Here is a 21,943-nt window from a genome sequence, read left to right on the forward strand (position 1 = left end):
AAATTGTAATCTTCATTTTTATCAATGTATTCGATTGCAGAATGATACCCACTTACTTTTTTACTTAGCAAAGCAATCTGATTACTTTGGCTTAATCTCAAGATTGTTTTCAAATGTTTTATAATGAAATCATAATAGCCTATTTTAAAATCAAACTTCCTAAAAGATCTGCTTTTATTGTATATGTTATTTAATAATAGGCACTGGGTTTGTGTTACATATTTATATTTTTTATTTTATTTTTATAATATAGACATCACCTAGATGAAACACCTTTACCCTGTCCTGTAAAATACTAAAGTTACATTTTTCACCAACTTAATTGGAGAGAAGGGGAATGAGAAAGCAGTCTTTAATGTGCTGTGGATCTAATCTAGCAATGTATCCTTTGCCAACATGTAATCATTAACGACGGATGAAAAAGCAAGAAAACAGCCAATCCTTATAAAATTGCAGCATTAAACATTTGTAAAGTGTCTCTCACCATAGCAAGACTGTCAGAGTATATGTGCTTAGAATGTTACAGATTCCACACTGAATCGAACCTCACTGGAAAAGAGCTCACTCGTTTATATCAAATCTGGGGGCTGTGTAAGCTGTCACTTGTACAAATTTTTAATATAATAATTCTTGCCAAATATGATTTTTCATGTATATGCTCCTTCAGAACTCATTGAAAATACCCTCTGGCTAATCTATCAATAAATTTTCTGTAAATAATCTGTTCAGAGTTTTAAAAGAAATGACATTTTCCAACAAGACTGCAGAAAGCCTGGTTACAGTTTTCTTAATGGTTTTCCGGGCCATCTCTTCACATTTGGATTCTAACAAAATCATAAGGCCTCTTTGCACTACTGAAAACACACGTCCACTCATAATAAGCACAACACCCACAGTAGCTGGCCTTCTATAAACATCCACTCCTCTGGAATCTAAATTGTGGAAGTGTATAGACTATGCAGCTTTGACTGACTTTCCAAACCTGCTCCTTACCTTTAGGAATATGAGCCTCAATTAAATTTTTTAAAAATTTCATAGCTAGTACTTCTCTATTGTTTCAAGGGAGAGACTTGCAATTAAAGCATGGTGAACATTTATATAGAAATTACAATGTAGAGAGATTGGTTAAGTACACTGCTCTTGTCTTCCATATATGATTACTTAAGTTTCAAGTGACCTCATGCCAAATGGAAATGGGTTGAGAAATCTTGGTTCAGTGCTTCAGGAACAATAGCCTGCATTAAAAAGTGCATGCATAATTTTGCACAATTTAGATTCAATTGGCAGTCTATTCAAAGAAGTCTCAGGATTAAATGAGCATGGAGACCAAATTGCCCTCTTACCCCAGAAAAGGGGTGGTCCCTTCTAGTCTCACTAACACTTCATTGGCCCAACAGTGTGACAAATCTTGCAATGAACCATGCAGTAGCCTGCATCTGTAGGTTAATAGCAATCTTTTGTCTCCATTGCTTTCTCTTCATAGCCCTTTTACTGAATTCCATCACAGAAAGTTTTACAATTAAAAAAAAAATGTCCTGACAACCATTTTTGTAAATGGACCTTACCATCTAATCGTCCCTTATTCAACGTGGGTGACATTAACAAAATGTGAACTTCTTGTGAGGGAGCCAGCTGTCTAAATCTGTCAAATTGTGCAGTTTTATTACACATTCTCTTATTCATAGTTTGAGTGAAAGCAATACTGATACTGCTATATATTCAGTGAAATCTTAAAAATCAAACATATCTTCTTACATCTTTAATCTTTCCATCTCTTCCCCCAAAGAAAAGGTGTTCTATTGCCATTACTTCTACTATTTAAAATAATCTATATTAAATTAACCAGACCCAGAATTTTTTATAGAGCTGTTTCCCAAGCGAAAGAGTTTCAAATGACTTGGAAAAACATATGTACCCCAGGTGTCATTGCCTTTTCTATTGTGAGAGAATAAAAGACCAAATTTCTCTAAAAAGGAGATAGCAGGGTCCACGGATATTAAATCCAAGCAAAGACACAAAAGTCATTGGAGTTATTTCTTTCTGCTCTTAGGAGAAAAGTAGCAAGCAAAGGTTAATTGATGGCTACACATTTTAAATTAAGTGATCAATTTGAAAAACTTCTTTGACCTTTTTTTTTTTAAGTAGATTTTTAAAATGCATGACTTCAGTGAGTTATGATGAGAGGCAGGTAGGTATTGCTTAAAAATAATGAGTTTGGGAAAAGTAATTGTTTCACCACACAAAAGGCATAATCTACTCAGTTCATAAAGCATATGATCTAAAATGAAAGAAAAATCTCCTTGATATGAATGCCCATGTGTCAGATAAAGATGAAACAAAGAAAGAGACAAATGTATTTTAGTATGCCCTTGTTCATTTTAGAGCTAAACTTTGGGTGTCATTTGACTGTGGGATAATGCTACAATGGTTTTCAATATTTTGAAATAACCTTCCATCTCTGCCAAACTCTTGTCCTGGTTCATGAACCTTGTTTTCTTTTCTTTTTTTCTTTTTTTTTTTTTGTGACTTCTTTAATTTTTTTTAAGATGTTGATGGCCCTTTATTTTATTCATTTATTTATATGTGGTCCTGAGAATCAAACCCAGTGCCTCACACATGCTAGGCTAGCACTCTACCACTGAGCCACACCCCTACCTGAACCTTCTTTTCTTGACAGTTAATTAAGATAATAAGACAAAAACTGAATTGGCAGATCACCAAAGTGAAAAGGAGGAAAGACTTAAGAAAACTTAGGTGATGACAGATGTACTTCCATAAATACCTTTTCTTCTTGGAATTTTATTTCAGCATACCTATTGTAAAGTATTTTTTATATTATCACAAAGTATACTCAGAAATTTTCTCAGATTAGTGAATCTGTCCCATAGAGAGAGCAAAGAAACCTAAACATACAACATACACACGCAGCTAAAAACAATTCTCTGCATGTCGTTGATACACCTCTCAGAACAGTCACTTCTGTATTTATGTGGAAATAACTACAGAATAATTTACTAAAAATTTTCAATCCATTTGTTTTTTTATATTGTTTTAATTTATGAATTATAAACCATACAAAATCTACTAGGTATAAGATTATTGGTCAGATGCTACCTTTAGGGTCTTTCAAAGTACACATTAATTTAAACCTTTATTTGTCTCAACTTTCTGTTAAGTCTCTTAACTGTAACACATCAAAGAGGAACCAAGTCTAAATTTTTAAGAGGAAAAATAAAGAATATCATGGGAAGTTGTAGTTGAGAGATTAACAAATTAGTTTCTGAGCATCTGTATAGAAAGTTACTGAAGATATCTGTCTTTTCCTGACCTCTCCCTCCTTCTTCCCCCACTGTTCCCTCTCTTCCTCTCTCTCTGTCTTTTAATTTCCCCTTCCATTTCCATTTCTTTCCATTTCCCTCTCCTCTATTTTCTTTTGGTTTGGGCTAAATAAATCTGTCCTCAATAGGCCCATTATAAACATGCCCTGGGCCAGTAGCTGTGGATTTGGCTCATTATGATCTTTTCTTTATTTTCCTAAAAAATACCCTCTTCTGGTATCACCTTGCTCAAGTTCTGTACCATGAAGAATAGTAGACAAATAGCATACTAGATTGATCTATTATAGTCATTTAGAGAAATCAGGAAGAGCACACATGGCTACTGGTCCAGTAGCCCCTGTGCATCTTGTCTGTTGTAGCCACAGGAAAGAGAGGGGAAAAAAAAAAAAATCAATAGCTGGAGCTAACAGTCGAATAGGAGTAGCTATTTCCTACCCAAGCAATAGCCATCTCTTAAGGAGTTTACTTTAAAGATTATTCCAAATCTGCGAGGGAAAAAAAATTAGAATGGTTCCTCTATGAAGACTTCAGAAGCTTCTTTTTCTACCCCTGGGATGATATTTGAACTTTGTAGAGAACTCAGACCAAAGTGCCATGTCCTGAAAATTGATGGCCTGTTACTAGGAATGCAGCTAGAATAGCCTCCTTACCAAGTTCCTCCTTAGACTATCTGAAATCTGTGTTGCTATCTTACCTTCTGTCTCTTTGTCACACCTCCAACAATTAATATGATATCAAGGAAGGTGGGAAACCTAGAAAAAGAAACATTTAGATATGGAAAACATGGCCATGAGACTTGAACCTGAATGCCAACCACCTCCAGACCTTCTTCCTCTTGACTGTTGCCTTTCAAGACTTTCTGTAAATTACCTTCAAATAACTTTTCAGGAGAGTGAGAGGCATTCCTGAGAGTGTGAGGGACTGTGTACAGTCATATCCTTCTCAGTCAGAGCGCCAGTGTCCCTAGCTGCTATGGAGAGATTTGCTCACTTCCAAGATTAGTGTTTTCTTAAATTCTTTGTTAAATACGAGCCCAAGAGACACCCATCATTTACCTTGCTTTCCCTTACCATTTCTATAGGTCAGATACCAGTCAGTTGAAAAAAATGAAAAAATAATGGATCTCTTGCATCAACTTAAAGCCTTATGTCTAAAACCTGTTGTTTTTTCTAGCCAGACAATAGTGACATTAAAAAAAAAATACTACCAATTCAACAGTAACTCTTAGATTATCCCTTATGTACATCATAAAGTCAAATATTATTTCCCATGTGGAGTTTTCTTTTTATCTTTTGGAGTATATAGATTATTTATACTTAATTCCAAAATATATGTGTACATATACAGGCAAGTTAACATACATGTATGGTGAGTTATCTCCATTGACTATAACCTTTTAAGTAAGCTCACACACACATTTTAGCATGTAGTATATACACTATAGAAAGACTGGACATTGACAGTGATGGGAAGCTCATATGGCTAAATTATACAGCAAGCTTTTCTTCACAGTTAGAAACTAATCCTTGCATATTTTCCTCTACACTAAAAAATAACAAAACAGGCTGGACTGGGGATGTAACTCAGTGGTAGAGCCTAGCATGTGCAAAACTCTGGGTTTAATCCCCAATACTACAAAACCAAAACCAAAAACTAGTTGACAGCTTCCATTCACATGAACGAGGTATGATCCAGTTTGGTATGGTCCATGCCAAAATGTACGCGTTGAATGCTTCTTCACTTCATATTCTAAATCAGAGGCATGACCTTCCTGGAATAAGTTAAGATTTCATATGCAATAGGGTTCTTTTCATAATACCATTACCAAGAAGTTAAACTGACCAACTGATGAGATATCAGATATTTCCCACATCTCATTAAAGTTACAGGTTGTATTTGGACATGAATTTCACCAGGAATCATAAAGTAACAAGATAAATGATGCTGATGTCCTAGGAATTTATGGAACTTGATTCCCTAGGCATGCCATAGTAGACTTTTTATTTAGAAGAAACAGATTTGATTAGAATTTTAAAATACTGAATTATTACAATTTAAAAACCTGAAGGAATATGAAAGGCAAACCCTGTGTCCTCTCTGACTTAATCTGTGATAAATTTTGTCTGGTTTTAAAGACCAATTATCCGTTTCATTCTTTCTAATGTATTTTGGTTTTTCTAGTTGTTCATTTTATTTAAGTCTGTTGAAAATTAGGGCAATTTGTCCATTCTGTGAGCCTTACTCACAGAAGATTCCAGAACCTATTCATGTTTGGACTTCTGTTAGTAAGAGGCACAAGACTACAAGAACAATTAGTAAAATAAGGTTTGGTCCAAGTTTAAAGGAGCAGAGTTAATACATGAACTGGTTGGGATTTCTATAAAAGTTCTTTTGAAAAATAACATTCAAAGTTATTGGTTCACATAATCCATCTGAGTTTGAACTGATCTGATTTATTTAATCAAGTTACATAACATGCAGTTCTCTGATTGATCTTCTACTATTCAGCCATTCATACATTTATTAACTCAAAAACATTTATCGAAGTGCCTGGTGTGATTATGTGCTGTAGAACAGGCAAAGACATTTACATGGATGGGGTTGTGAACCCAATGGGTACAATGAACGTGTTGGAAGTAAAAGACAATTTTACATCCATCCAGCTTCAATTCAGCTCAACATTAGAATACAGCATAACAGTACAGATGATCTAAAGAACATCTGTGTGTATCTGTATGTGTGCACACATCCATGTATATATATTTATCTCTGTACAAACACTACATATGTATACACACTATCTATGTAATATATAATATATGTATAATGCATATAAATTCTAACAAGTGTTATTTGTGTTATCTTTAAAATAGATCAATTGTATCTTGAAGTGGTAAATGCAGAGAATTGGTTTTATTGTTGATCTGTGGATTTAATGATTTTTAGGTGAAAAGGATGTTTAAGTGTATAATTTCTTTTCTTAATTTAATATATTTATGTAAATGCATGCCTGAAATTTGATTAGATTGGCTGTGTTTTGTGTCTTAACATGATCAAATGTATTAAACTTTATCTTATGACTTGATGAATATGTGCTATTTTTAAATTCTTTTTAATTTAAGAATTTAAAAAAAAATTTCTACATGTTCATACTGATTTTATAAACACCAATTTCTAAATATTTTATACCCAAGCTACTTTCAAATTTTCTGCTTTCATCTAAACTCCCTGCCTTCCTGGATACGTGCATCTGATTGATTTATTAAAAGAAAAAGCTATTTCTCTGTAAGAGGTTATTATTCCTGAGAGACTAAAAGTGTGTGTCCCACAGCTCAGGTTGCTTCTTAGAAGTTCGAAGTTAGGCAAGGTGACACTATGGAATGCATCCTTCTACTGATTCCCGTGGAAAGCTCCAGAGTTCTCCTTCAGACCCTGCCCTTGGTTGATAGACTCATTCCCCTAGCTTAGCCCAAGAGCACCCTCTTTGATTCCTGTGTGTGTCAGCTACTTTTTGAATCCCAGACAGAATAGAACAGTCCCTACATAACAAGAGAAAATAACAATACACTCATGCAGTCTAGACGTGGAAGTGGGTTCCTGGTGTGGCTAATTTCTCTGGATTCCTTCCGTGACCCAGGTTTGACCACTTGACTCTGTCACTGACCAGTGTAACCAGTTCCCTGCTTTAAATTCCCTGTGTTGTACACATTTGAAGTTTTTCCACATCCCTTTTTTATGCCCTGATTCCTGCACATATTAATAAGAGTGACTTAGACACAGAGGAGAAAGGAGGTAGCAGAACTCAAATGGCACCAGATGGGGCTGGAGTGTGAGACGGTGGTAGGATGCTTGCCTAGCATGCGCACGGCTGTGGGTTCCGTCCCCAGCACCATAAACAAATTAATCAGTTAATTCATCAATTTACAAGGGGTACGAGGGAGTCTGCCGTAGGAGAACACGTCACTGAGGCCACAGTCATCACCGCATCCATTGTGAACACGTGAAATGAGGTTGGAAGGACTCTACTTCCAAACCTGATGCAGATCCCTTAATTTCCAAGGCAGCTACTCGTGGAAAAGGTCATTGTTTCCATGAGAATTTTCATAGCTCACATTTGTACTGTTGTAACTATCAGCTGCCAGTTTCTGCAGGAGTCTGACAGCTAATGGGATAGATATTTTTATGAACGGGCTCCTTTACACTCACTTGCTTTTTAAAAGAAACTTTGAAGCTAATGTACCATTTCCAGTGGAAATACAATTTAAAATACCAGCCACAGGTAGTATCTCATCAGAACAAAAAAACAGGTTTTTTGTTGTTGTTTTGTTTTGTTTTTTCCTATTTGGAGTTCCCAAGAGGCCTCTCTGGAGGCCAAATCCTACCATTCCTTCAAAGAAATGAGAGGATGAAAGGAAGGAAAACTATTTACATGAAACATTTCTTCTGCATTTTCATGATTTGATTTATATTTTATTTCTATGCAATGTTTTCTATGATTAAAACAGACAGAAGTTAAAAGGAGAAAGGAGTGAGGCAGGGAGAGAGAGAAGGCTGGGTAGGTTCTGACTATAAAACTCATTCTTCTTGGGATTATGCCAGCATCAGAAACTACTTGGGCTCACTCTTGTAATTTAATAAGATGTTGTCAGATCCCTTTGACATATTTATAGCCTTATAATTAAACCTCCTTGATGCAAAATCCATGTGCTTCATGTAAAGCAATTTAGCTTATCATAGACACTCTGTTCTATGACCTACAGCTACCAAAGCCACACATGCCAGGTGTACTGGCAGGGTCCCTGGGCTGAGGCTGAGAGATGTGGATGCTGGGCCTGGGTCGCCAACTAATTACGCAGTTGGTCTTGGGTACATACGTCTCTCACGTATGGGGGCAATCAGCTTCCTTACGTAAAATACAAGAGGCTCCTTTTAGATCTACTAGGTATCACGTGAAATACTGCTAATTCCAGGATCCATGTGGATTGCAGATTTGAAATTACAAATTTTAGCTAGAAATGCACATTAACTACTCCACTTCATTGATTTTTGGTGATTAAATAAGTATCAAAGACATTTGGAAGGCTGAGGCAGGAGGATCACAAATTCAAGGTCACCTTGGGCAATTTAGCAAAACCCCTGTCACAAGATGAAATAAAGGGGGCTGGGGATAAGGTCCTGGGTTCAATCCCCAGCATCACAAAAAAAAATATGTATATATATATATATATTAAAAAATAAGTAAAGGACCGAGGATGCAGCTCAGAGGTAGGGTATGGGAGGGGAAAAGGACACTTACTAATTTTCCTCTAATTCACTTTCCTCTGCTTTCATCCTGACATGGCTCATTCAGTCCTTTCATGTCACCTAAACCTCTCATTCTAAATTTCTAAACACTGTCCGATCTGCATCCGTCATTTCCTTCATGCTGAGGGAGTGCACTGTTACCGGGAAGCTGCCTCTCTCTCCAGGGACCTTCGTGTCTGGTTTTGCAACTGTTGGAAATATCACTGTTTCTTTCATAAACTGTTCCCTAGAGGACTGCTGTAGACACCCTACCCAACAGCTAATAGCATATTCTGGGCACATACAAGGGCATAAATGCCTGGTTGATGTCATCTTCAATTCAAAATACAGAAGAGTAACTATGAATTCCATTCCACTCATGCTGCCCCAACACAGTACCTCTCGCTGGGTGGCTTAACCAACAGAAGTTTACAGCCTCACTGTTCTAGAAGCTAAAAATACAAAATCAAGGTGTCAGCAGGATTGGTCCCTTTTGAGAGAATTAAGGGAAGATTGTCCCTGGCCATCTTTTCCCTCTCTTAGTATCACCTTCTCTCTCTGTTTCTCTATACCCAATTTTCCTCCTTTTCTAAGGACATAAATCATGCTGGATTAGGGTCCAACCTAATCACCTTGTTTTAACTTGAGTCCCTCTGTTAAGACCCTTTCTCCCAATTAGGTCACATTCTCAGATACTGAGGTTTGAACTTGAACATGTGAATTTGAAGCAGGGCTAGGAAATCACACCACCCACCTCCTCCATAATACCATGGCCCCAAAATGGCTATAGACCTGGGAGAAGTCTCATATTCATTGTCTAAAGCAGTGCTTCTCAAACTTTAATGTGCCTTCAGTAACTTGGGAACTTTTTTAAAATACAGATTCTGATTCAATACGTCTGGGGCAGAACTTCAGACTCTCCCTATCAAAGTCCAAGATTGTAATTATGTTGTTCAGAATAATAATACCAGCAATGACTTAATGGCAACACGAGCTTCCACCTCCGAAAACAATGATGACATGGTCTATAGTTTGTCATCTTTCTGTTACTGCATTGAAATATCTGAAATCATCAACTTATAAATAGGAAATGTTTCTTTGGGTTTATAATTTCAGAGGTTTCAGTCTGTGATTGTCTAGTCTCATTACTTTTTGGACCTGTGGTAAGACAGCACATCAGGGTGGGAGCACGTGATGAAAGAAACTGTTAACCTCATGACTGGAAGCAAAGGAGAGAATAAGAGACCCTTGTTCCACAATCCCCTTCAAGGGCACTCCCTCAGTGACCTAAAATCTCCCACCAGGCCTCACCCTTCAAAGGTTCCATACCTCTCAGTAGCACCAAGCTGAGGACCAAGCTTTTAACACATGGGCTTTGGGAAACATTTCACATCCAAGCTATAGCATGGCCTAAATCTTAGTTTCAGGCTTGGGCTTAGTTAACTATAATAAATATGTACATATAATAGTTGTCCTCGGGATGCAGGCTCTGCATGCTGATGCCACTACAGCTGTTGTTTTTATTTTCATTGACGGCATCCTGATCCTACAAACAAACACAATATTTTTGTGTATATTGGAATTCATCTCTCTGCTCAAAATAACAATCTGAGTTGGTAAAGTAATATGTACCATAAATAAAACATCTATTAGCTTTAAGCTGCAAATTGTGCCAAGATAGTATATAAGAACAACAGAAAACTAGGGAAGAATCCCATTAAGAGAAAAAAAAAAGTTTTAAAGGAAATTTTAAACTGTTACTGAATAAGTATATTTAGTTGAAGATATAAACCTTGAAGAAACAGCAAGTGAACTTCTCTATTGTATTGAACTTCCTTATACTTTATTTTATAGAGCAGTTTTAGACTTAGAGCAAAATTAAACAGAAGGTACACAAAACCTCACATATTTCCCTGCTTCTACATATGCATTGCCTCTACCGTTATCAATATCCCCCTCTGAGTTGTTTATTTGTTACAACTAATCAACCTATATTGACCCATCATACTCACCCAAAGTCCATTGCTTACATTAGGATTCATTCTCGGTCTTGCACGTTCTGTGAGTTATAAAGGCTGACACATGCCCACTATTATATATCATACAGAGTAATTTCACTGCCATAAAAATCTGTGCTCTGTCTGTTCATCCCTCCTTCTCCTCAAGATCTGACAACCACCAATCTTATTGTCTGCAAAGTTTTGCCCTTTTTAGAAGGCAATATAGTTGGAATCATGCAGCAAACAGCTGATTCAGACTGTTTTTTTTTTTTTTTTTTTTCACATAAATGTTTAAGTTTTCTCTGTGCCTTTTGTGACTTGAGAGTTTACTTCTTTTTAGTGCTGAATAATATTCCATTGTCTGGACGTACCACAATTTATTTATTCATTCATCTACTGAGGGATATCTTGGTTGCTTCCAAGTGTTGAAATTTATGAATAAAGCTGCTATAAACACTCAAGAACAGGTTTTTGTGTGGAAACATTTTCAACTCTTCTGAATAAATACCAAGGAGTTCAATTACTGGATCATATAGTAACATTACATTTAGTTTTGTAAAAAATTACCAAACTGTCTTCCCCAGTGACTGCACCCTGTTGCATTTCCATCAAAAATGAATGACAGTTTCTGTTTTTTTCAGTGTGCACTGAATTTTCAGATATAAACTTTTATTACTTTATTCTAATGCCAAGATATAGTCCTATCTGGAATGATGTCAAAAAATGCCAGAGAAGCAAATTTAATTCTGTTTACTAAAGAACAATCCTTGCAATCAAACATTTATGTGCTTTTTAAAGCAGGACTGACCAATAGAATCCTATGTAGAGATGAAAATTTTCTATATCTACACTGTCCAATGGGATAGCCACTAGCCTGGTATGATTAAGGAATGAATATTTAACTTTAATTAAATTTAAATTTAAGTTGCCAGTTGTTCTTAGTCCATTTTATGTTGCTAAAACAGAATACCACAGACTAATTTTTAATGAATAGAAATTTATTTCTCACAGTCCTGGAAGCAAGGGTGTACAACATCATGGTGCTGGTATCTGGTGAGGGCTTTCTTGCTGCCTCATCCCAAAGCCAGAGACATCACATGGCCAGAAAACACAAGCATGCAAACTCAGATCTCTCTTCCTCTTCTTGTAAAGCCACCAGTGCCATCATGGGGACCTGCCCTTAGGACCTCTAATCCATTCCTAATTACTTCCCAAAGTCCTCACCTCCAAATACTATCAACATGAATCTGGAGACTAAGATTTCAATAGATGAATTTTTGAGAGACACATTCAAACCATAGCACCCATATTAAAATAGTATGTAATCATAATAGCTAACACTTATATAGTACTGCATGCCAGGTACCTATTCTAAGAACTGTCAAGAATGTGACAACAGGTCTGAGATTTCATTTAGAAACTAACAAGTTTGCACTGCTAAAATTTCATGGATGGTGGTAGAAGGCATGAGACTCTGGTCAAGGACAAAGAACAGATCATTATTGCTCATGGCAATAGTCATAACCAATAATTAGATCCCTGAGCTAGTATGTTAAATACAGTATTGGCTACTTCAAAAACAGAGCTAAAAGCAATTCATGAAGTTCAGTATAATCTTTTGGTGATGTGTTTGTTTGATAATCCCTTACTTATATTTCACACATAAATGTTTAATATTCCCTATAGTTCTTTTCTCCTGTTTAATGCAAATAGTTTATTGTACAAACTCTTTATCCTAAAAATTTTTATATTGACCTTTGACCGAAACCAGTAAAATTCTTAACTCTATGCATAGTTTTATAGAGTAGTTAAAAATCCATTGTGCATTTGCAGAAAATACACTCTGATCATGTGTATGCACATCTCAGAGTGTATACAATTGAAGAAATAGTATTATACACACAGGATTGTTAATGAACAAAAGTAATAGTGACTTATGCTTGTCACATGCCAAACTCTCCTCAACTAGAAAAAATACAAACAGAGGAACCAGAGACATGAGCCTACAAAATTTCCTACAAAATTCTCCTGGAAGAGAAAAATTAAGGAACAATAAGACACTATTTAGACAAAGAAAATAAAATTAATTATGCAGATCTATAAGGTCTGTTATAACAATTTCTCCAAATGTAATCTGAAATAACTATAAGGGTTAAACAAAAATGGCAAGGGAAATGTCAGAGGTCCAAAGAAAGAGTAAAGAAAATATGTTTCCCTAAATGGAGTTGGACACTATAGACGTGTGACAGTAAATTAAGGTAAGAGATAAGATACAGTTAAACTAAGCAGAAATAAGTGGGAAGGACTAGTAATAATAGCTAACACTTGAATGGTACTGTGGGCTAGGCACCTATTCTAAGAATCTAAGATCTGAGATTTCACTCTACTTAGAACCTAACAAGTTTGCACCACCACAATTTTATGGATGCTGGCAGAAGACATGAGTTTCCAGGGTCAGAGACAAAGAAGAGTTTATTACTCATGGCAACATCTATAACCAATAATTAGATACCTGAGCCCCAGTGCCCACAAGGCGACACAGAATGGGCCATATGATATCTGCCCAGGCAGTGGACTGAGTTATAGAAGAAAAACTTCTATAACTTTTATAAGGAACCCAGATATTTAATGATGGAAAATAGATAAATCTGCCTGACCTTTGCAGTACAGGGGGAAGCTATCTCTGTCTTCCAAGTTTATTTGCTAAACAAGCAGTCATGAAAACTAGTTCCAAACAAAGATTTTCAGTGTTATTGTTTACAAGATAAAAAAGAAACACAAAGACTCATGGAGAATTACCTTTCAATGAGCAATTTGCATACATTAGCTCATTTAACCTTCTCGACAACCATGAGAGGTAGGTACTCATGTCATTTTATTGATGAGGAAGTGGAAGGACAAAGAGTTCGCATAGCTACTAAATATAGAGTGTGGATTCTAACCCAGACAATTTGACTCTGGAGAAGCATTGTTCAATAGCAATATTATGTGAGCACCATATATCATTTTAAAACATCTAGTAATAACATTTAAAAAAGTAAAAAGAAATGGAGGAAATGAGTTTTAATAATGTGTTTTAAATAATTCAATGCATATATGTAACTTCAGCATGCAATCAATATAATAAAAACTATTATAAAATATTTTACATTTTTATGCTTTCTTTGAAAACCAGTGAGTATTCTACATTTGTAACACACTCAATTCAGACATGAATTTTTCATAAAAATATTTGATATATATCTAGTTTACATAAAATTGTAAAAATGGATCACATACCCAAGTTTCTCCAGATAGGACTAAAAGCTTTGCGTCACTGAATCAATTATCACTTTTTAAAGCTAAGTTAATTAAAATGAAGCCATTTAAAACATTCAATTTTTCTCTCACAGGAGCCACATTGCCAGTGCTCAAGAGCCCCATGTGACTAATGACTCCTCAATAGGACAGAAAAGCTCTGGAGACTGCACATAATCACCATGTTCTCCTGCCTTCCAAAGAAAGTGCATTAAAAATGTACAGAATTTTAACCTACTTGTTCTTTTCTTTTGATTGGCTACTAGAGTCAATTATGTCAACATACCTGCCCTGGAGGGTTGTTGAGAGAAATCTAGAGAAGGTAATACCAAATGGGGGGTCAGAACCCACAATCACGGTCATACAAACGTGGTCTGATCCATGTTCCATCACCTCTGGGCTCAACTCTGCTGTGCGACCATATCTTATTTTCTGACCTCCCTAAGCTCTAATTTCTTCACCTTGAAAGTAGGGCAATTATAGGACCTCTAAGTATAAAATAAGGTGATTCATGTAAGGGACCTGGTGCAGTATTTGGCACATAGTTCATGCTCAGTAAATGTCAGTCATTATTTGGAAACTAGAGTAAATTTAACATGAAAAAAACAAACAAAAATGTAATAGTAGATCATTTTAAGATGCCCATTTGTTTTCTGGAAAGAGGACTCGCTCTCTTCGCTATGCAGCCCAATGTTACCCTCTAGTGCCAAAAACCTTGAACAGCAGGCATCCCCAGCCAAACCTCCAGAACACCACATCTCTGAAAGGAGGTATGGTTTCCTCAACCTCAGATACTATGCATGACCCACATTCCCAGTTCCCAGTTCTATTATTTAGTACTCATTTTTGGTCAGTGCTTCTCAGACTTTAATTCCTTACCAAGCAATTGAACAAAATACTTGAGACAGACACACCACAGATTCCTCTTTGAGTAGCAATGTTTTAGGCAATTTTATTTATCAAATTCTTTCTAAAGAAACCGCCAAACCCATTAGAATAAGGAATTACAGAATGAAGTGAAACATTGTCTTCTTTCTCCTAGAGAGATGTGTAAGAGGAAAAGCACTAAATGGATACTAAAGCTAAAATACACCTGAATGTTAAGGATGAATTCAAAGAACAATGCATTCTTCCAAGCAAAGGGCCTCAGCAAGAGACAACTAGAGTGATAGGCCATTGTGGCAATTCTTACATGCCTTTGACCTTGGAATGTAATTCAAGGTCAGGTGCTAAACCATGAATTCGTGCTGACTTTTTAAGTTACTCTCTGGTCAAGGTTTAAGGCTCACCATAATATGGACTAGATAATGATGTGGCATGAAGGTCCTGGACCAGCAAGGAAATTGAATCAGAGTCTCAGCAGTCCCTGGTCAGTGGTCTTTCCAATGTCTCATATTCAAGAGATATTAGAAGATCTGAATTTGGAAAAAATTATTATCTGTGCTTTATTCCATATTGGATAAAATGGATATAAGGATAACGGACACAATTTTGCAAACAACAAATGAAATAATAGAATCAAAGTGCTTTGAAGACGGTGCCCCATGGACACAAATACAATTTTTTAGAAGTCTGACTGACCAAACCCACATAAAAAAAATAATGGTTGTTTCCAGTAAGGAGAACAAGGGGAAGAGGAATTTGAAGTTTATTTAAATTTGTCTATCCATTAAAAAATTAAAAAGCCAATTAAGGTCACAATGACTTAATTACTCCAAATTTCTGTGTCACCTCCCACAAGACTGCCAAGTTAATAAAAATATTTTCATCTTGTTTTCAAACATTTAGTTCTGATGACAAATTCAATACACAATCATGCAGTCACACTTGGTTGGTAAGTTTGCTCTTATCTTGCTGGACTGGCAATATTGCCAACTTTGGCAAAAACAAAGCCCACAGGCTTTTTCAAAGGCACGCTGATTTATCAAACACAGCAAACATAGGGAGGTTCTACTGTGTTATCCTGCAAAGCACTGTGCTGTCATTCTGGACATGAACTTATTTGGTAAACCTATTTTCAACATCTACCTCCATGGGTGCAAGTGAGGATTGACTTCCATACATCTTTGTTTCATGATAAGAAATTACTTGATTTATCTCTGTTGGCTTCTTAGAAGGTTGTCTTAAAGTATTTCTCTTCCACTTGTTTCGACGTAGTACATCATAGTAATGTGCTCCAACTAGTTGATTATTCTCCCCACAATATTAGATTTCAAAAAAGAAAGCATTGTATCACTGTGTTATAGTTACTACAAATTTAAAGGAGAAAAGGAAGTTTTGTCATCAGAGTTTAGGGGAAAACAAAAACAAAATGAATAACTCTACACTGAGAGAAGATCAAAGCAGAAAATAAGAGGGGAAGGAGGGAGAGAAAGAAGGAAGGAAGGAGGGAGGGAGGGAGGGAGGGAGAAGAAAGGAGGAGAAGGAGAAATTTGAAGATTTCCTTCCTATATGCTGTCTCTTTTTTTCATTTACACAATAAAGCCCAATACTGGGACCAAAAAACACTGGTTTCATCTTGTTAAGAATGCTTACAGCAATCCACCCATCAACTGATAAATGACTCCTAAAGACCAGGCTAAGGCCCTACTGGGAAGACAGAGGTATTTAAGGTCAGGTCTTCATCCTCACATTGCTTAGACTCTGAGAGGAGAAACAATATCCAGATATGAAAAGACAATACTATTAGGGCCTAAAAGTACTTAGCAGGCAAAGCAAATTTTTGGCTTACATCCAATCCACTTTGGTTATTTATGTAAGGCCTATGTTTGGGGCCTGGGTGACAAGAGAGAAGGGTGAGATCTTACTCTTATCTTATTAAGATTCCAGGTGAAATTTTCATTTAGTCCATTAAATGAGCCCAGCATCATTTGTCATTCTGGACATTGGTACTCCCTGCTCTTGCTGGATCTCACATCCGGGCCTGCTGAACTTCTGGGCCAGCCAAGCAACATCTTCCCATCATCACCATTAGAATCACAAGTTCCTAATATCCATCTCTTTTAACTCCAGTTCTTTATCACTACTCTTCTTTTGGTTATTTTACTGATGAGTTACTTCACTAGAAGTAGAATCAGCACGACAAATTATGTAACAGATTCAGAAGAGTTTATCAGTAGGCAAGCAGCCTGGGCCAATAACAGTATGACATTGGCATGCTGCTCCAAACCTTTGTATTCAGTTAGCTTTCTGTGAAGTAGAGTTCCCTAAAGAAAACATACATGTGAATGTTACCAAGGAAGCAAACTGAAATACATATTTTCCCAAGATCAATAAATATTTCATACTCCCAGATTATGTCAGGACCCAATTTGCTTCTATACTCCCTATGGAAAGAAACAGCAGGGCTAATATTTATAAGGAATCCTCATCTGAAAACCACTATATAGAGATACATCATTACAGCCAGGCACAGTGGCACAAGCCTGTAATCCCAGTAGCTCAGGAGGCTGAGGCAGGAGGATCACAATTTCAAAGCCAGCCTCAGCAAAAAGATATGTCATTACTACTCCTTAGACAAATGATCAAAGTGTGTTGTGCACCACATCCCTAAGAGCAGTTCCTGAAATCCCTTGGAAAACTTTTTCTGGATTTATTCATCCTCAGTTCCACTTGTCCCCAAATTCCTTACCAAGCAATTGAACAGAACACTTGAGACAAATGTATCAGACAGCTGAGCTGATTGAGGAAAACAACTTAAAGGGAACAAAAAAAAAAAAAAAAATGTTCGTAAAGTCATTTCTTACTTAGATCTGAAAAATTATATGGAACTGTAATCAGTGACCAAATGTCTCTTTATCTGACTAGACCATGCTAATGGTGAATTAGGTGTCTACAGCAGAGAATTCCTTTGACAAGCTCATTGCCCTGAATTAGAGAACTTGGAGTCCTGCTAAAACTACTAGATGGGGCAGAAGAGTGCAGGAAAGGAGGCTGCACCTCTAAGAAGTGGATCAAGGTCATAGACTTCTGGGGCCAGAAGGCCAAGAAGCAGAGCAAGAAACTCAGAATATTTGTGTTTTTCCACATGAAAACCAAACAACATTGGATAAGTGTCAACCTACAAGAAGGGGCAGGAGAGACTTCTTAATGCTGCTGCATAGTTACTGCCCCATTCTGTAGAAAATGGATGGATTGAGGGAGAAAGTCAATTTCAAAAATGATGGGTTTCAGTTTTAGAAAGAATTGAGTAGAAGCATAGATTTATCCTGGTGTTGGGGCATTCCTTCCACATTCCACCAAATGATGATTGTACACCCACTTTGGATGAGTAACATAGGAATTCATAATAGAGGAATAACCAAGACAGACAAGGCTCCAGTCCTTGTATTCTAAAGAGGGAGACATCCTACAGGAATTAAGAGTGTACTATAATTAAAGTCTGTAATAAATGGCATCGTGGTAGATTGCACAGGCCAAGGCTGGCTACAACAAAATCTCTTATCCCACAAGCTTTCTCCTAGAGTCACCCCCATCAAGACATGGAGTCTCCTCCTCACCTGTGAATCTGCGCCAATAAAAAGTACAAATGATGGTGAGTGGTTTTTCAAGGCTAGATCATAAAAGATGATGCAATGTCTACCTTGCCACAGGAACACTTGGTCTTGAGGACTTCAACCACCTTGTAAGCAGTCAGACTACCCCGTGGCCATGAAGCTAAAACTAGCCAACCTGGAGAGACCACGAGATCACGAGAGCGACGTCCAGCCTGCCCCAGCGGCTCCAGTCTCAGGTCTTCCAGCTCCAATCACCCCCTGACTGCAGGAGAGACCTGGAGCAGAAGCCACTCAACCAAGCCTTTCCTCAATTCCTGTCCTAAAGAAACCGTGAGATATAATCAAATGATTGCTTTTGTTTTAAACCTCTAGGTTTTGGAGTGATTTTTTTTTTCCATAGTAACTGATAAACAGGACAGCTAAGAAGGAAATGAACAAGGTGATGTCAGGGTTACTGGGAGAGAGACCTGCTTGAAACAGGGAGGCCACAGAAAACCCACCACAGGAGAAGCATATAAGGAGTTTGAAGAAGTGCCATCCAGGCAGAGCGAAATCAGGTCCTGGAGGGAGAGAAAGACTAGTCATGTTACCCACCCTAACCTGTCCTGCCTAGGTGACCTAACTGAATTTCTCCCCTGCCTTAATGTTATTCAGCTTTGAGGACAGAATGCTTGTAGACGAGAAGCTTCTCTTAAGGTGGGCTAGCTGAAACTGGTCGAATCTAAGATGGTGGCCAGAGGGACCAGCAGACAACCTCTGACTTCATTATAATCTCATTTGCTTGCTAAATGCAACTCCCCCCACCAGTACTCTGACAGTTGACCACTGTCATGACAGGAACCTGAAAGAATAAGTGGAGCAAAATGTGGTGGCCCTTAAATTTCCATAAAAGCCCTACCCATATCCAGAAGTCATGAACATTCCTCCCCTTTCTTAGTCTAATCCTCTCTTTCATTTTTTTACCTGTATCAATAATCTCCTGATCCCCAGTGAATTGAGAAGCTGATTAGCAAGTCCGTTTCCCATTTCTCCTATTTTGACCCAAGAATAAAATGCTCCTTCACTGTTCAATCAGTGCTCTGTCTTGTTATGGATTCCACAATTCTGGGAGGGAAAAGGACCCAGATTGGGGTTGAAAATTGGCAATGGTCACAGATACCAGAAAGGCTGAAGTACTGGAAGCAAAAGGAAGAATGAAATTAGAGATGCAGGCCTAAGAAAATTACACAAGGTCTTGTGGGACTGATAAAGAGTTTGGGGTTCATTTTAAGTGTGCTGGTAAGCCTTCGGGTGGTTTAAAACCACTGACCTACACCAGGCCACACCCATTACTCCAGCTGAGTGGTTCTAAGGCTCCATCTTCCTTCCACATCTCCCTTAGTGTACGGTCATCCAAATAAGAGACTTCCAGATCCTTTGGAAACTGAAATGGAGTAAAATCAGGAGAAAGGACAACTACAACCCTGGTCACCACTTCCCACCCACTCTGCTTGGACATGTGCTTATGCCTCTGAGACTGGACCTCTGTTCTGTATAGGGTTTCCTTGGTCACCCAGACATCTCATCCTGAAATCTCTCAACTTCGCACTCTAGTTTTTTTGTTACATTCTTTTATTTTTTTATGTTCACCCTTATTTCTCCTCCACGGAATTTCGTATTCATATTTCCCTAGAGATTCTGGCAATGAGCACATACTTGATGAATGAATGACTTGCGAGAACAATGCAAAACTGGGGAAGACACAGCAAATGCTTGACTTAGTAGAAAAATCTAGTCAGTGAACTACAATCATTCTAACACTGTTCTTAACTCTATATCTTGGTGGATCCTTCTAGGTGAAGTCTCTAATTCTCAGGGCCTTCAATATATCTGCCCTGGTGTCTTGGGTATGTGGGGCCTATTTTTGGAAAACAGCATTTGTAACTCCAGAGACACTCCCAGGACTTTCAACTCTGTGAGCAAAGAAGGGAGGTGGGAGGGTGGGGGAGGGGTGCGTTGGGAGAGGTGGACTGGGTGGTCGACTGGTTCTTATCATAACTGTTTAAGTTTCATTTACATTTTTCTCTGGGTTGCTCAGGTCCAAGGCAGTGTTATTTGATGTTGAACACCTGCCTCTATACACTGAGAGCGGCAGCCAGCCCTGCCAAGAGCAGTATTGACATTTCAGCTGTGTAGAATTTATAGAATTGCACAGTGGGGACACCCATGGGTTCCATCTGGATCATGGAATTCTGACTTAAAAAAAGTCACATCACTTATGATTTTAGAAGTACCAGAGTCACTCCTGGTGCTTTCAGTTCCTGGGGGGAAAGCAAGCTTCTCAGTGTTCTTAAGCCATTTGCTTGTGTTCACGGGCCATTTTTATAGGTCTTAATTCACTCTTTGATGAGACATGACTGAGAGGTGTGTAAAACACAGACTTTGTGGTGCTACGATGATTCTCAGGGGGTCCTTGACCACATTCAGTCAGAGCTGTATTTGAACTAATAGGTGCACAACTCAGGGAGCCCTCCATCCTGAGAATCCAGAAAACTCACAGGCTGTTGGATAATGACAAACATGCAGAGGTCTCTATAGTGGTACTTCACAAATTTAATGTCCATGCTAATCACCAGGTATCCTGTGACATGCAGGTTCAAACACAGTACTTCTGGAGAGAGGCCTGAGACTGCATTCCTAACAGCTTCCAGCTGGCAGCAATGCCCTGGTCCAATACCATACTTTGTTAGCAAAAGTCTAAACTACAGAGTCTGCAACCCATGTCCCTAGCACAAGTGATTCTTAAACCATGGTCCCAGGACCAACCACTTCAGCTTTCCTAGCCCTACTCCAGACCTACTGGATCAAAATTTTGTGGTCTTTTAATGGGCCCTTCAGGAGATTCTGACTAATGAAGAGTGAAGTTTGATAACCACGGCATAATCAGGATATCCTCACTTGAGTGAACTAAAGAATTTCAGCCACCACCTCCAAACTTTTATCTAATAAGCAACAGCCCTAGAATCAGAATGTCTGATGTATCTAACATAAAACTAGAGTTTAGAGTTTAAATCTATTTCAAAATGTTTCATCTCCATCATTAAGTTACAACTTTTACATAAAAATCCTCAGCACTTGTTTGCATTTAAAAAGATTATTTCCTCCAACCATCTTGTTCAATAATAGAATCTTAAGGCAAGTCCAAAATCCCAAAACTGGGTTTTTAATGCACAGGTATAGACACACCAGGTCAAGGAGTCTGGAGTTCTTGAAGTCTAGGCACATTTTTGAGCATTTGCAGTGGCCTTGGGTTATCCCTGAAAGGAAGTACATTGGAAGCTCAGGGTGGTCTCAGTCTGAGAAGTGGTAGACTCAGGAGTCAATTACTTCTACTGGAGTGGAGTAAGTCAAATGGATAACCTGCTAAAATGATTGACATTTTAGGGTCAATAAGGCTAGAAGAATTAGACTCCCTTCCCAGTGAAGGCTGAGAAAACATCTCTGACCTCAGACGTTGAAGCAAAATTTCCAGGGCTGCCAGGACCAAGTT

The 21,943-nt window shown here is 37.7% G+C and overlaps 1 protein-coding gene across 6 annotated transcripts in view; it reads left to right on the top strand.

The window, feature by feature from the left end:
• Hhip (hedgehog interacting protein) overlaps positions 1-18,785 on the top strand; it is a 110,407-nt gene extending 91,622 nt beyond the window's left edge. For 2 of the 6 annotated variants that reach the window (XM_047566434.1, XM_047566437.1), the window contains exon 14: positions 18,511-18,785. In XM_047566434.1, coding sequence (XP_047422390.1) covers positions 18,511-18,572 — 62 coding nt within the window. In that variant the 3' untranslated portion in view covers positions 18,573-18,785. Of the gene's footprint in view, positions 1-253; positions 6,424-14,013; positions 14,150-18,510 lie in introns of those variants that run through there. The other 4 variants (XM_047566439.1, XM_047566440.1, XM_047566435.1 and 1 more) reach the window with 3 other exon arrangements.
• The last annotated feature ends 3,158 nt before the right edge of the window (positions 18,786-21,943 follow it).

This window comes from Sciurus carolinensis, chromosome 10 (genome assembly GCF_902686445.1).
Source record: "Sciurus carolinensis chromosome 10, mSciCar1.2, whole genome shotgun sequence".
Taxonomy (NCBI): domain Eukaryota; kingdom Metazoa; phylum Chordata; class Mammalia; order Rodentia; family Sciuridae; genus Sciurus; species Sciurus carolinensis.